The sequence below is a fragment of the Haliotis rufescens genome, unplaced genomic scaffold (genome assembly GCF_023055435.1).
Source record: "Haliotis rufescens isolate VD_foot unplaced genomic scaffold, xgHalRufe1.0.p SCAF_58, whole genome shotgun sequence".
Lineage (NCBI taxonomy): Eukaryota > Metazoa > Mollusca > Gastropoda > Lepetellida > Haliotidae > Haliotis > Haliotis rufescens.
This window is the reverse complement of record NW_025964312.1, coordinates 2,035,747-2,048,608: the sequence shown is the minus strand read 5'-3', so window position 1 is coordinate 2,048,608 and position 12,862 is coordinate 2,035,747. Positions and strand designations below refer to the sequence as shown.

Sequence of the window (12,862 nt, the reverse complement as noted above, 5' to 3'; positions counted from 1 at the left end):
ACTAAAATTAGTGGTCCCTTTGAGTTCGTTATAACCGTAGTTTACTGTATATACTTGTACCAAACGTGTCCCTTTATCAACAGTATTACACATATTTTATGAGCGCTTCATACGATATAACCAAAATTTCGATATCTTTCGAGTGGTATGTTTTCTAATATTGTGAGAAAACAGAGTGTATACAGCAGTTTTATCATGGCGTGTCATGATGATGGTAGCAAAAAGGTTTTTGCATTACAGAAAGGGCTGGGCGGAGGGGGGAAAATATGGTTCAGGGACTGTGGGACAGACTAACTTTTAGGTCTGAATATCGGCCTCTGAGCTTTATAAGTCCATTCAAGAATTAGAAAAAAAATTTTTTTTAGAGTTTAAAGGTCAAAATTTGAACAGCACGCCACACCAAATTCTACGCAATGATCCCTTACATTTTGCTTGGCTTTCCTGTCAAAGTAGTTGTCGATGAAGAGTCTGCCCACGGCGTCGCCCATGTTGTTGTTGACGTAGTCCACGCACATCCTCCATTTTGGCGGCATGCGTTTGGTTCCGAATATGACCTGGACGGAGCACGGGATTTAATAGTGAGTGAGTGATTTAACGTTTAACGTCGCATCGGCATTATATAACGACGGGAGCGTGTTATACATTCATGAAAAAACGTATACAATAAAAAAAATTGCAATATAAAAAAAATCGTACATTAAAAGTAAACCATGAACCACATGAGCTACAATAAAAGCATGTCTTTAAACACATATTCATAATTTAAAATACACCAATTTTTTTTAAAATATTTCAAAATCAAATATTCATTAACATGGGTAAACAATTCTATCAGGCTTGCTGCCTTGTAATACGAATCCCCAGCGATTGCAAAGTCCACGCAGTCAAGCCAAATATGCTAGATTTAATAAAGTGCCACCGTAGAGGGATGTGCAGCGAGTTGATCCATGGTCGAAGGACATACAAGCCCGTATAGTACTGACGATGAGTGAGTATGGTTTTACGCCGCTTTTTTTGTGCAATATTCCAGTAATATCACGGCGGGGGACAGCAGAAATGGGCTTCACATATAGTACCCATGTCGGGAATTGAAGCGGGGTCTTCGGCGTGACGAGCGAAGCCTTAACCACTTGACTACCCCACCGCCCCTATTGAATAAGAAACTCTGTATGCTTTAAAAACCGAGTATATTTATAATGCGCCAGATTCCAAACACTAGTATATCGTGACGTCTCTGGAATACTGTTCAAAGCGGCGTTCAATCCAACTCACTCACTCGCACCTCAACAAACTCACACACTCACACACTCACACCCCACACTTGTCGTAAAAGGCGACTACGCTTGTCGTAAGAGGCGACTAACGGGATCGGGTGGTCAGTCTCGCTGACTTGGTTGATGAATGTCATCGATCCCAATTGCATGGATCGATGCCCATGTTGTTAATCACTGGATTGTCTGGTCCAGACTCGATTATCTACAGACCGCCGCCACATAGCTTGAATATTGGTGTGTGCGGCGTTAAACAACAAACAAACAAACACACACTCACACACTAGTATGCTCAAATCACTACACCATTATTACCCCGGTCAATGGATCAGTGTGCTCTCGAATGTCATTCTCAGCTCCCCGGGGAGTATATTTTGTGTTATGAGGTTGTACAATGGTATGATATCCTCCGATATATATCAGCACTATTCGTCTCGGCTTGGAGTGAATCTACCAGCCTCTCCCCACAGCTGTTACCATCAGACCTAAGTCTGGATCCTGTCAACAACATCATCCAGTATTTATGTCATATAGTATTGCTTATTTTACTGTCCTTTGCCATCATTTTTTATGGCTGAAATACTGCACTTAAATTTAACTTCCGTTGGTGATTTACCGAGCGCTTCCAACGGTTCTGATTTCACTCCCGAAAGACAAGGGAAGTCCGTACAGCCTTACGTCCGTCCTACACAACACTCCCACGGGAACTCGTTATTGGTCAGTTAATAAAAATGTATACCCCTATACTGACCAATAACGAGTTCCTGTGAACCCTCCCCACCGCCCCCGAAACCTTTAAAAAATAGATGCTCTTAAACGCCATTTCTTGCATTTTTGGACTGTTTATGTTAGATTTTATTTGCAACAAATAATGGTAGGCTTTTATTATATATATTTTTTTAGTAATTTATACACATTTTGGACTTTTATTCAAGAAACATCTAGGATGTCAAATGAAATTTGAACATTAAAACGAATCGAAAATATTACTTTTTTGTTTTTACATCTTCATTCGTTGTATGTGATGGTTATTTATTTATTTATTTTCATATTTGAACGCGAGCCGACCTATCATTATGATGAAACTAATTGTGCGAGCAAACCATCTACCACTAAAATCCTAAAGCGCGTAAAGATTCCGATTTTCAAGTTTGACAATAAATATCATGTTCGACCGTGTAGAGTTTCAGGTTTACTTAAATAAAATAAAAAATATTTTTTAGGTTTAAACAAAAATTATGCTTTCTTTCGGGGTAAGCAATTGCTTTACTGCTGCAATAGTAGTTTCGCCCCTGCCCCCTGTCTCCCACAGGGTGACCCCTGGGAAGCGTGACGTCAGTAAGTGTATCTGTAGTCTACTCGTACCTTGTTGTAGTCTCGCTGGATGTCACGGATCCGCTCGTCCAAGTTGTTCACACGATTCATCATGATACGCCACATCAGGTAATTGACCACTGTTCTGTGGGCGACATTGGGGGGTCAGTTTACAAGAGAAGATCATATTAACACGCTGATACAGACACACTGCGGGGATCTGTCTCGCTCTGCCCAGAGGCCGATATTCAGCCCCTAATTAGTCTCTCAGTCCCTGAACCATATTATTTTCCTTCGGCTCCGCCATTAAAATAATGCAAAAGTCAAAATGAAGCAAGTCTAGATTTAACCCAGGTTCTGAATCTCCCATTTCACATAAGCTTCTTTAATTGGAGTTATTTGTTTCTGTCAAAGTAATATATTTTCAGAGACTAAGTTTTAGTCCAGCCCTAAATCTGCAGCAAATAAATGTCAGTAAAAATACCAAATTGGAATTACACATTTCCCAATTCAAGCTGCAGTAATGGCACCATCTTCAGCATAATGTATACAGTTATAACTAATGTTATGGTTTTGTAGAAGTGAAATTCGCTCAAAATAACGGGTTTTTTCAAAATTTCCTGCCAAGAGGACTGAATAAATCTCTGCTTAGAGAGGCGTCATGCTGGTCGAATCGTAGTGGTAATAATCTCTCATTGCAAAACTGAAACAATTAAGGATTATTTGAGTGAGTGAGTGAGTTAAGATTTAACGTCACATTGGCAATATTTCAGCCATATCGTGATGAAGAATTATTTGAACTAGTTCGGGGGTTGGGTTCAGTGAGGTTTTGAATAGTTATGTTATATAGTGTTTGAGGTTTAAGAGTGAGTGAGTGAATTTCAGTTACATCATGACGTGTCCGCCAAAGCCCGAATTATAGATAGTGAGTGAGTGAGTATGGTTTTACGCCGCTTTTAGCAATATTCCAGCAATATCACGGCGGGGGACACCAGAAATAGGCTTCACACATTGTACCCATATCGGGAATCGAACCCGGGTCTTCGGCGTGACGAGCGAACGCTTTAACCACTAGGCTACCCGACCGCCCCCCCGAATTAAAAGTATTGGCGCATGTCTAAGAAGTGTATACCACATCGGCGAAACAAAAGAGCCCATGTAAGGTGATGATAAACGAAGTCACAATCGAATCAGGGATTCTGACACACGGCCAGTGTATCCTGCTACTGGTAAGGGATGCAACTCCATAAAGCATTTTTCCTGAGGGCAATTCATCAATTCGTGGTTATAATTCAACTGTGATAATAAGTGCAATCAAACTTACTTGGAAGGGGTTTTCTTGATGACTTGAAGCATGTTCTTGATATAGTCAGGCGTGTACACCACGACCTGCTCGGAGGCTGTGATGGTCTGGTTGAATGGCTCGAATACGCCCTTGAGATACCCTAGCCAGTCAAACTGAATACAAACAGACAAGCGTGAGTGAGTGTTTTGTTTTGTTTGTTTGTTGTTTAACGCCGCACTCTGCAATATCCGAGCTATATGACGTCGATCTGTAAATAATCAAGTCTGGACCAGACAATCCAGTGATTGACATCATGAGCATCGATGATTGGGATACGATGACATGCTTCAACAAAGTCAGCGAGCCTGACCACCCGATACCGTTAGTCTCCTCTTACAAGCATAGTCGCCTTTTACGGCAAGCATGGGTTGCTGAAGACATATTCTACCCCGGATCTTCACGGGTCTGAGTGAGTGAGTGAGTGAGTGAGCATGGTTTTACGCCACATTTAGCAACATCACGGAGGCAGAAACCCGAAATGGGCTTCACACATTGGACTTGAGCCGGGCATACGCTGTGACCACTTGGCTACCCAAATGCCTCAGTAATGTTTGAGTGATAGGACTGCTGAAGTTCCGAATATGACAACCAGGTTTGGTTGAGATATCCATCCTCTGATATCCATACATTACTTCTCTGATATCCATACATTACTTCTCTGATATCAATACAGTACTCTAGTATCAATTCATTACTTCTCTGATATCCATGCATTACTTCTCTGTTATCCATACATTACTTCTCTGATATCCATATATTACTTCTCTGATATCCGTACAGTACTTGTCTGGTCTTACCCCGGGAATGGAGGCTGTCAGTTCACTGACACTCATGCGGTGGTAGAGTTTGTCCATGTTTCTTCTCTCAGCTTGGGCCACAGTCAGCTGGAACACAGCAGGATGAGTGAAGGGCGAGCAACACCTGAGATTTGCTACTGGGGTGAACGCCACGACGTTAAACAAGGCTCACTATCAAGGTGAATAGTTTCTACCTATTCAGTCAATATAACCCATATAAATATATTACCTCAACGCCAGAGAACAATCAGACTCGATTATCCGCCGAAACACATTCCATTGGACTTAAAGGGCAAAATAGCAGTCCAAAAATATGTAAATGGATCACTGAAAATCAGTGATGACACCAGGGCCAACTTGCACAAAGCGATCTTAGCGCTACGACTATTGTAAGCCTATGTTAAAGTATGGGAGTTAAGATCATCTTAGCGCTAAGATCGCTTTGTGCAAGTGGGCCCAGGTGTTCGCGAAAACATGCTGGTTTATTTTAGCCCTTGGACGTAACTTTACCATAACCGTGGCGCTATGGTTGCCGTGTGGAAAGACACCTGGTTCGTGAGAACCATTAAAGCAATCTTTGTTTACGAAGTACGTTTATGTTAAAATAATTAAATTTTCGTTGTGTTCATGGAAATTCCTGCATTCTGATTAGCTGAATTGGTCACGTGTTATTGCATTCATTTCCCAATGAATGTAAAAAATTAAGCCACGCCCACCGCGGCGCACTACTTTTATTACTGCGGAATGTCGGGGAATCCCAATATTACAGTCGAGGGAATTCCCTTTCTGCTCACGTATATCGTCATGCACAGGACATTTAGCGACTTTCATGCATATTCATTTTCCAAACAACCGTTTGAAACCGAAAACGAATGAAACAGCAAACGTGCAGGCTCTCTCGACTGTTTTTTCCCCGCTCGTCTCGGTTCAACTTTCATGTCTTCGGGTTTCATGTCTAACTAGCATTTCTCTAACTGAGTTTTACCGTAATCAGGGAAGTAATGTTTGAATCACGCAGTAAATGACCATGTTATTTGAAACAGCCGCCTTCTCTCGGTCGACATATTTTTTCCGGTTCGTTACAGTCTGACTGTTGCAGTTCTTTTTGCCTCTTGCCTTAATTGACAGGTCTAATGAACATTGTTTTAATCCCACTCTCCGTTGATTGGCTACTGACTGTGTAGGCGTGTCAAGTTATGTGCATAAATTAAACGATCACCTGATACATGTCACGCCACTGTATATATTCCTACACCTGGAATGTTTATCAATGTCGTCATTTTTGTCTGTTTTGATATATGCAACTGTTTTGGGTTAAACTATTGTAGATAAAACATGTTTAACGTTGTCGAATTTAATTATAAGCATTGACTGTATATTTTTTTCGGTTCATTGAGGTATGAATCGAAAAACCGATGTGCAAACTTTTGTAAGAATCCGCTACGCAGATTCATACAGTTTGCACATCGGTTTTTTTATTCATACCTCAATGAACCGAAAAAAATACACAGTCAATCCTTAAATAATTAAATTTCCGTTGTGTTCATTGATATTCCTGAATTTTGATTAGTTGAATTGGTCACGTGTTATTGCATTCATTTCCCAATGAATGTAAAAGCTTAAGCCACGCCCACTGAGGCGGACTACTTTTATTACTACGGAATGTCGGGAAATCCCAAAATTACACTCGAGGGAATTCCCTTTTTTATTGAAGAGTATCGACAGTCATGCACAGGACACTTAGCGAAATTCGTGCATATTCATTGTCTAAACAACCCTTTGGGACCGAAGGCCGAGAAGGAATGAAACAGCAAACGTGCAGGCTCGCTCGCCTGTTTTTTCCCGCTCGGCTCGGTTCCACAACTTTTATGTCTTCGGGTTTCATTTCTAGCATTTTTTTTAACTGGGTTTTCCCGTTCTCAGGGAACTTATGTTTGAATCTGTCGGTAACTGACCATGTCATTTGAAACAACCGCCTTCTCCCGGACATATTTGTTCCGGTTCGTTATTTTTTTTATACAGTCTGACTGTTGCACTTCTTCTTGCCTCTTGCCTTGATTGACAGAACATTGTTTTGATCCTACTCTCCGTTGATTGGCTACTGACTATGTAGGCGTGTCAAGTTATGTGCATAAATTTAACAATCACCTGATTCATGTCACGCCACAGTATGTATTCCTACACCTGGAATAGTTATCAATGTCGTCATTTTTGTCTTCTTTGATATATACACCTGTTTGTGGTTAAACTATTGTAGATAAAACATGTTTTACGTTGTCGATTTTAATTATAAGCATTGACTGTTTGCACATCGATTTTTCGATTCATACCTCAATGAACCGAAAAAACACACACAATCAATCCTTAAATAAATAAATTCCAAGTGATTCCATGTCATTATATAAGCTAACCAAGTAATACTTCTCGTTTCCGTTTCATTTCCATAAACCTGAAGAGGTTAGGCCACGCCCACCAGCGGGCCACGTTCGTTGGCTGTGTTTCATTATTGCTTTGCATGATGTCACTGATTCTGTACCTTTGACTTTAGATTTTTGTTTAAATGGTTCAATAAGAGCTGACTTCAAAAGTTTTTGTTCATATATGGAGATATTGACGTACAAAACGGTGTGCACACTTTGCGTAAACAAGGGGATATGAAATACTGAAGTCCATTCTTAATTATGAAATATTACTCAAAAGATTATTAATTTTCTTTCACATTATTACTGTGAATGTGTCCATAACGTCTTTCGAGTAGTTGTAAATGTGGTACGACAACCGAGGAATGACTAACGAATCAATTTTATGAATAAAATACTACTCAAAAGAACCACCTGATTCTTTCATGTAATTTAATTGTTCTTAACTTCTTTAGGTAGTGAATATGAATTACGAAAATCCTAGCTGCGGTCTTGCTATAGCGACCTGGATTTTATGAATAAAATACTACTCAAAAGAAATAAATAACCACCCGATTCTTTCATGTAATTTAATTGTTCTTAACTTCTTTAGGTAGTGAATACGAATTATGAAAATCCTAGCTGCGGTCTTGCTATGGCGAGCTGGCTATGTTACTTACATTGGCAATGGTGATTTCAAAGTCCACCATATCTTTCATCTGTTGTTCAGCCTGTGTCCGATCAGCGCCAAACAGGACGGCGACCTCTGTCGCCAGGTTCTGGTACACCATGATGTGGTTGTCGCCTCGCGGCTTGAGGTAGTAGTCACGTGACGGCATGCCAAGCTGGGCCTGGTCAATCTAGGGATAGAGAGTGAGTGAGTGAGTGTTTTATGACGGTGCAACCAAATTGTAAAGCGCGTGCTTATTTTTTTATTCGTTGGTATTCGGATACATGTTTTTCCAAAATTTGGCAGATGGTTAGAAACTTCAAATTGTTTTTGGAAAAAAAGGATCCGTGGGATGAGAAATATATCTTTCTCTTCACATTGTCTATATTCCATTTGGCATCTTTATAAAACGTGACGTGAATATGAAAATGATGAAAGAATTTACATGAACACAAACGGCTAGGGGTATCGGTGAATCTATGAATGATCTTTGCGCATTTGAAAGTTTAATTATTTCGTTTTTCAGCAAAATACCAAAATCTTTAGAAAAAAGGTCTTAGTGCGAAGACGACCGTTAATCACATCTTAAACACTGATTTACGACAATCGCAGAGCTAAGATTGCTTTCTGGTAAAGGGTGCAGGAAAGCCTGTCTCAAAGTCCCTGAACCATAATATTTTCCCCTCTGCCCAACCCTTACTGTAATTCCATAGTGAAGCAAGTCTAGATTTTCCACAACTTCTGAATCTCCCTTCTCACTGGGATTCTTTATCAATTTAAACAGAGTTGTTTGTTTCTTTCAAAATTATATATTTTCAGAGACAAAGCCTCAGTCAAGGCACGGGATAATAAAATCTTACCACTATGATATGGACAGAGGAGTTTTTGTCGTCGGGGGAGACGCCAGTGTCGATGAGGACCATGTTGTTGTAGAGGCCGAGTTTCACCAGGAGGTCAACAAGGTTAAACTTGGACTCGTCCCACCCACCCGTCACCGGCCACCCGCCAAGCTCCTGCAGCAGTGGTTCCGTCACGTGAAGTCCCCGCTTGGTGATCACATCTGCAACAGGTCACCGTGGCATATCAACACATGGCATCAATGAGGGACCGCCTCCGTGGTCTAGTGGTAGAGCGTCCGCCGTCCGCGTCATACCAAAAGACGTTAAAAGATGGTATTATTGTTACCCTGTCTGGCGCTAGACACTAAGGGGCTAACACACACACACACACACACACACACACACACACACACACACACACACACACACACACACACACACACACAATAAATAAATAAATAAATAAATAAATAAATAAATAAATAAATAAATAAATAAATAACCCGATCCATTTTGTGGAATCTTACGACCAGCACAGGTAGCTGGGGAGCATTTCGAGCCGGAATCCCCACGGGGGACCCATTGGAGTTGTCTCTTGTCAATAGGGTGCCGGGGACATGTTCTATCCTGGGGTCCCAGTGGGGAGTTCCGAAAGCTACGTTTAATGTTGTCCGACCGCAACGGAAAAATGGCCACTGCAAGTCTAATTGCTCAGAAACCCGTGTAGATCCGTGTTAGAATTGATCTTCAGAATCTGACTTGGATGATACAATCGTGTCATCGTATCCCAATTGCGTGGATCAATGCTCATGATATCAATCACTGGATTGTCTGGTCCAGGCTCGATTATTTACAGACCGCCGTCATATAGCTGGAATATTACTGAGCGCGGCGTTAAACAACAAACAAACAAACAAACTTGCTTCTATATAAGGATATAAGTTGTACGATTGTTCTCATCTGGGTAGCCTATGCCATGGGACCAATATGAGTGTCCATATCAAATACCCAGACCGCTGGTGTACTGTCGGGCAATGTCAGCTCGTCAACACAACGTAGCTCTCCAATTCCCTCATTTTGGTGTGAGTGAGTTGTGTTTAACGCCGCTTTTAACAGAATTCCACTTATATCACGGCGTGTCAGCTTAACGTGGGAGGAAAGCCCGAAGTGATGCAGGCCTCAGACGTTTACCACTTCGGTGAAACCCACGAGCACGGGTATGGTGCTGACAAACGAGTCTCTATTATCCACCAAAGCAAGATTCCATTTAGCGTAAATGTCAAAATACCAGTGAAACACACGTGTAGGTTTAACATGCATGACTTGGGAATGAATGAACTGGGTTTTACGCCGTTGTTTGCAATATTTGCACATCAAGCCTAGGACAGCAGGAACCGATACGCTGTGTCCCTTTTGAACTTGAACTAAAACGCTTGTGATTTATCAGTAAAGACCGCCATCTCTCCACGTCCCGGCCCCCGAGGATTACTCCGGTAAATTGACATGGGCATACGGCTAGATGATGGCAAGTTTATCGGAATCGGTTAAGAATAAAATCGCACGGAGACGACAAATAATTTATAGGTGGATTTGATAAAAAGGACTCCATCAATATCTAGGCATTTAAGGCAGAATCAAACTAGTTGGATTTTGAACTATAAACAATTTGTAATTGTATTCTCAATCCTTCGATTTTACTTAATGTGCTTTTTAAGAAGAAAGATTAGGTTTGTTTAAGGCCGTGGGATTTGAGGGGAAGGGTTAGTCGAGGTGGTCACATTCGAAATTGATTTAGGGGGGTAGTTATCTTCCCTCTCATCAGTTGAATATGGAAATTTGCTTAAAAGTGTAACAGGAATAGTTTGTGTTCACCTTCATTGGTGCAGGACTTGTACATGACCTTGACCTTTCGAACAGCTTCGATGTCCGTGGAAGTGATTGGTTTCTCCAACTCAACTGAAAGAATACAGAGCATGACTTTCTGAGTGAGTCGCAAGTTGCGCAAATGTTCATATTTGTAATTTGGGGAGTGAGTGAGCGAGTTGGGTTCAACGCTGCAATAAAGAGTATTTCATCTACGAGCCAAGGCGTGTCAGGTCTTTGACCGTTTCGCTTTTGTAAAACCCATGATTAGGGGCATGGTGCTTACAAACCAAAGAAACATTATCGGATCCAATCGAGTATTCGAACCAGCGATCATAGGATCCTGGAACGCCTAAGGGACGCAACTCTGCACATGAAAATACGGCGCATAAACGACTTGACCTCATGAAAAACACAATCTCATTAAAATCAGACCTCAGTTCTCGCTACCGCTAAACAAAGATCTGAGGACATCCCATTAGGGGTCACGTCAGAATGACCTTTCATCCGACCAATCAGAGCGTCGCTTACCAGATTATGAAAGTGACAGTCAGAATGCAGCCTCGAAAACTTTAACTCCGAATGATAAATACGGGTTTAACGACTGAATCCATACAATCTAGACCATCTATTAGCCATTCCAGAATGTTCGTTTGTTCAGGTTTCAAATTTGTAATCGAGAATTTGTCAAAATATGTTTCGAAGCGTAGTCGCCAATTTGAAATTAGTGCCGTAAAGCACGAGAAAGCTGCCTTCTGATTGGTCATTCCATTGGTCGATCAAAGTTCGCGCAAGGTCGGTCTGACGTGACCCGTAATGGGATGCCCTCAGATCTTTGTTTGGCGGTAGCGAGAACTAAGATCTGATTTTAATGAGATTGTGAAAAACCTCACTAGCAGCCTATGCCCGATTACACAGTAGGTTTATCCATCGTCAAGGTCACGGTTAAGGGAGTGCCACCACCTTTCAGTTTGAGCTGGACGCTGTCTCGAACCTCCGTGAACCTCTGGTAGGCCGACTTGTCGTCCGGGATAGTTCGACTCCGCATCCAGTTCCCGCAGGCAAACTCATAGAAGTTGTCACAGGGATCAACGGTGAAGTCTATCGCATTTATTAGACTGGCAGCTGAAAGGTGCGAACACGACAATGAGTCAAACAAATCAAACAAATCAAACAATTCCTAAATCAAACCCTTACATTCAATGTTGTTTCGTTGTTGTCTCATTAAAAAGGACTTTCATTGTTCCAAATTGATTGATTGAATGATTGATTGATTAATTGATTGATTGGTTGGTTGATTGGTTGGTTGGTTGGTTGGTTGATTGATTGATTGGTTGGTTGGTTGGTTGGTTGGTTGATTATTTTCATCGTTTTTGCGCATTTTGACAATTCATTCGTAACCACACACCAAGTGATCAGCTTTCAGCTTACAAATATTTGAAAATTAAACCCAAAATTAAACAGTTAAAACTGTCGCCACATTCAGGTCCTGGGAAGAACGGAACTGAATGACGGGTCAGATTACTCTTGCAGTTCGCAAGCACATCAGTCTGTGTTATCACAATGTTTCCCGCTGTCTGTGTAGCTCACCTTCCCTGACGCAATCTTTCGAAGTACATGCTGCTCCTGAAAGACAAAATGAGTGAGTGAGTGAGTTGGGTTTAACGCCGCTTTTAACAGAATTCTAGTTATATCACGGCGTGTCAGCTTAATGTGGGAGGAAAAGCCCGAAGTGATGCAGGTCTTAGACGTTTACCACTTTGGTGAAACCCACGACCACGGGTATGGTGCTGACAAACCTAGAAACATAATCGGGGCGAACCGGGATTCGAACCCACAATCATAGGTTTCTGGCGTGCCGAAGGGACGCAACTCTGCACAGCGAATCGCGGCGCCTTAGACGACTGGGCCACCCGTGCCACCCCTTATAAATGAAGACAAGTAAATAAAAGTGAATGTGGTTTAATGCTGTTTTTAAAACAGTTTTTTCAGTTGTATCACGGCAGGTCAGCTATATGGGAGAGTCAGGTATCTGCCGCATCAGCAAGGTAGTTGGTGAAGTTGACGTTGATGTTACTGTAGTAGAAGTAGCTGCTGTGACCAGGTAATGACGTTAGTATATGTATGTAGTAATAGTTTTACGGAAGAAATACACTCTAATATGACCAGCAGAAGCAGCAGCAGCTGTAGCCGTAGTAGTTGTGGCAGCAAATGTCGTTGTTAAAGAGGACGCAATTATTGTAGCTGTAGATGTAGTTGCAGCAGTTTAGATATAGTAGTAGTAGTAGTAGTAACAGCAGCAGCTGTATGTGCAGTAGTAGTAGTTGTTAATAGTAATCAGCAGTGTTAGACGTAGTAGCTGTA

The 12,862-nt window shown here is 41.5% G+C and overlaps 1 protein-coding gene across 2 annotated transcripts in view; it reads right to left on the bottom strand.

Annotated features, from left to right (window-relative positions):
- Positions 1 to 12,862, bottom strand: part of LOC124149597 (endothelin-converting enzyme homolog) — a 48,001-nt gene that overhangs the window by 14,636 nt on the left and 20,503 nt on the right. For both annotated transcript variants that reach the window (XM_048385408.1, XM_048385409.1), the window contains 9 exons: positions 12,089 to 12,124; positions 11,462 to 11,623; positions 10,508 to 10,591; positions 8,657 to 8,856; positions 7,807 to 7,986; positions 4,728 to 4,814; positions 3,910 to 4,043; positions 2,637 to 2,730; positions 426 to 554 (listed from right to left, as the gene is read on the bottom strand). In XM_048385408.1, the coding sequence (XP_048241365.1) occupies positions 426 to 554; positions 2,637 to 2,730; positions 3,910 to 4,043; positions 4,728 to 4,814; positions 7,807 to 7,986; positions 8,657 to 8,856; positions 10,508 to 10,591; positions 11,462 to 11,623; positions 12,089 to 12,124 (1,106 nt within the window). The remainder of the gene's footprint in view (positions 1 to 425; positions 555 to 2,636; positions 2,731 to 3,909; positions 4,044 to 4,727; positions 4,815 to 7,806; positions 7,987 to 8,656; positions 8,857 to 10,507; positions 10,592 to 11,461; positions 11,624 to 12,088; positions 12,125 to 12,862) is intronic.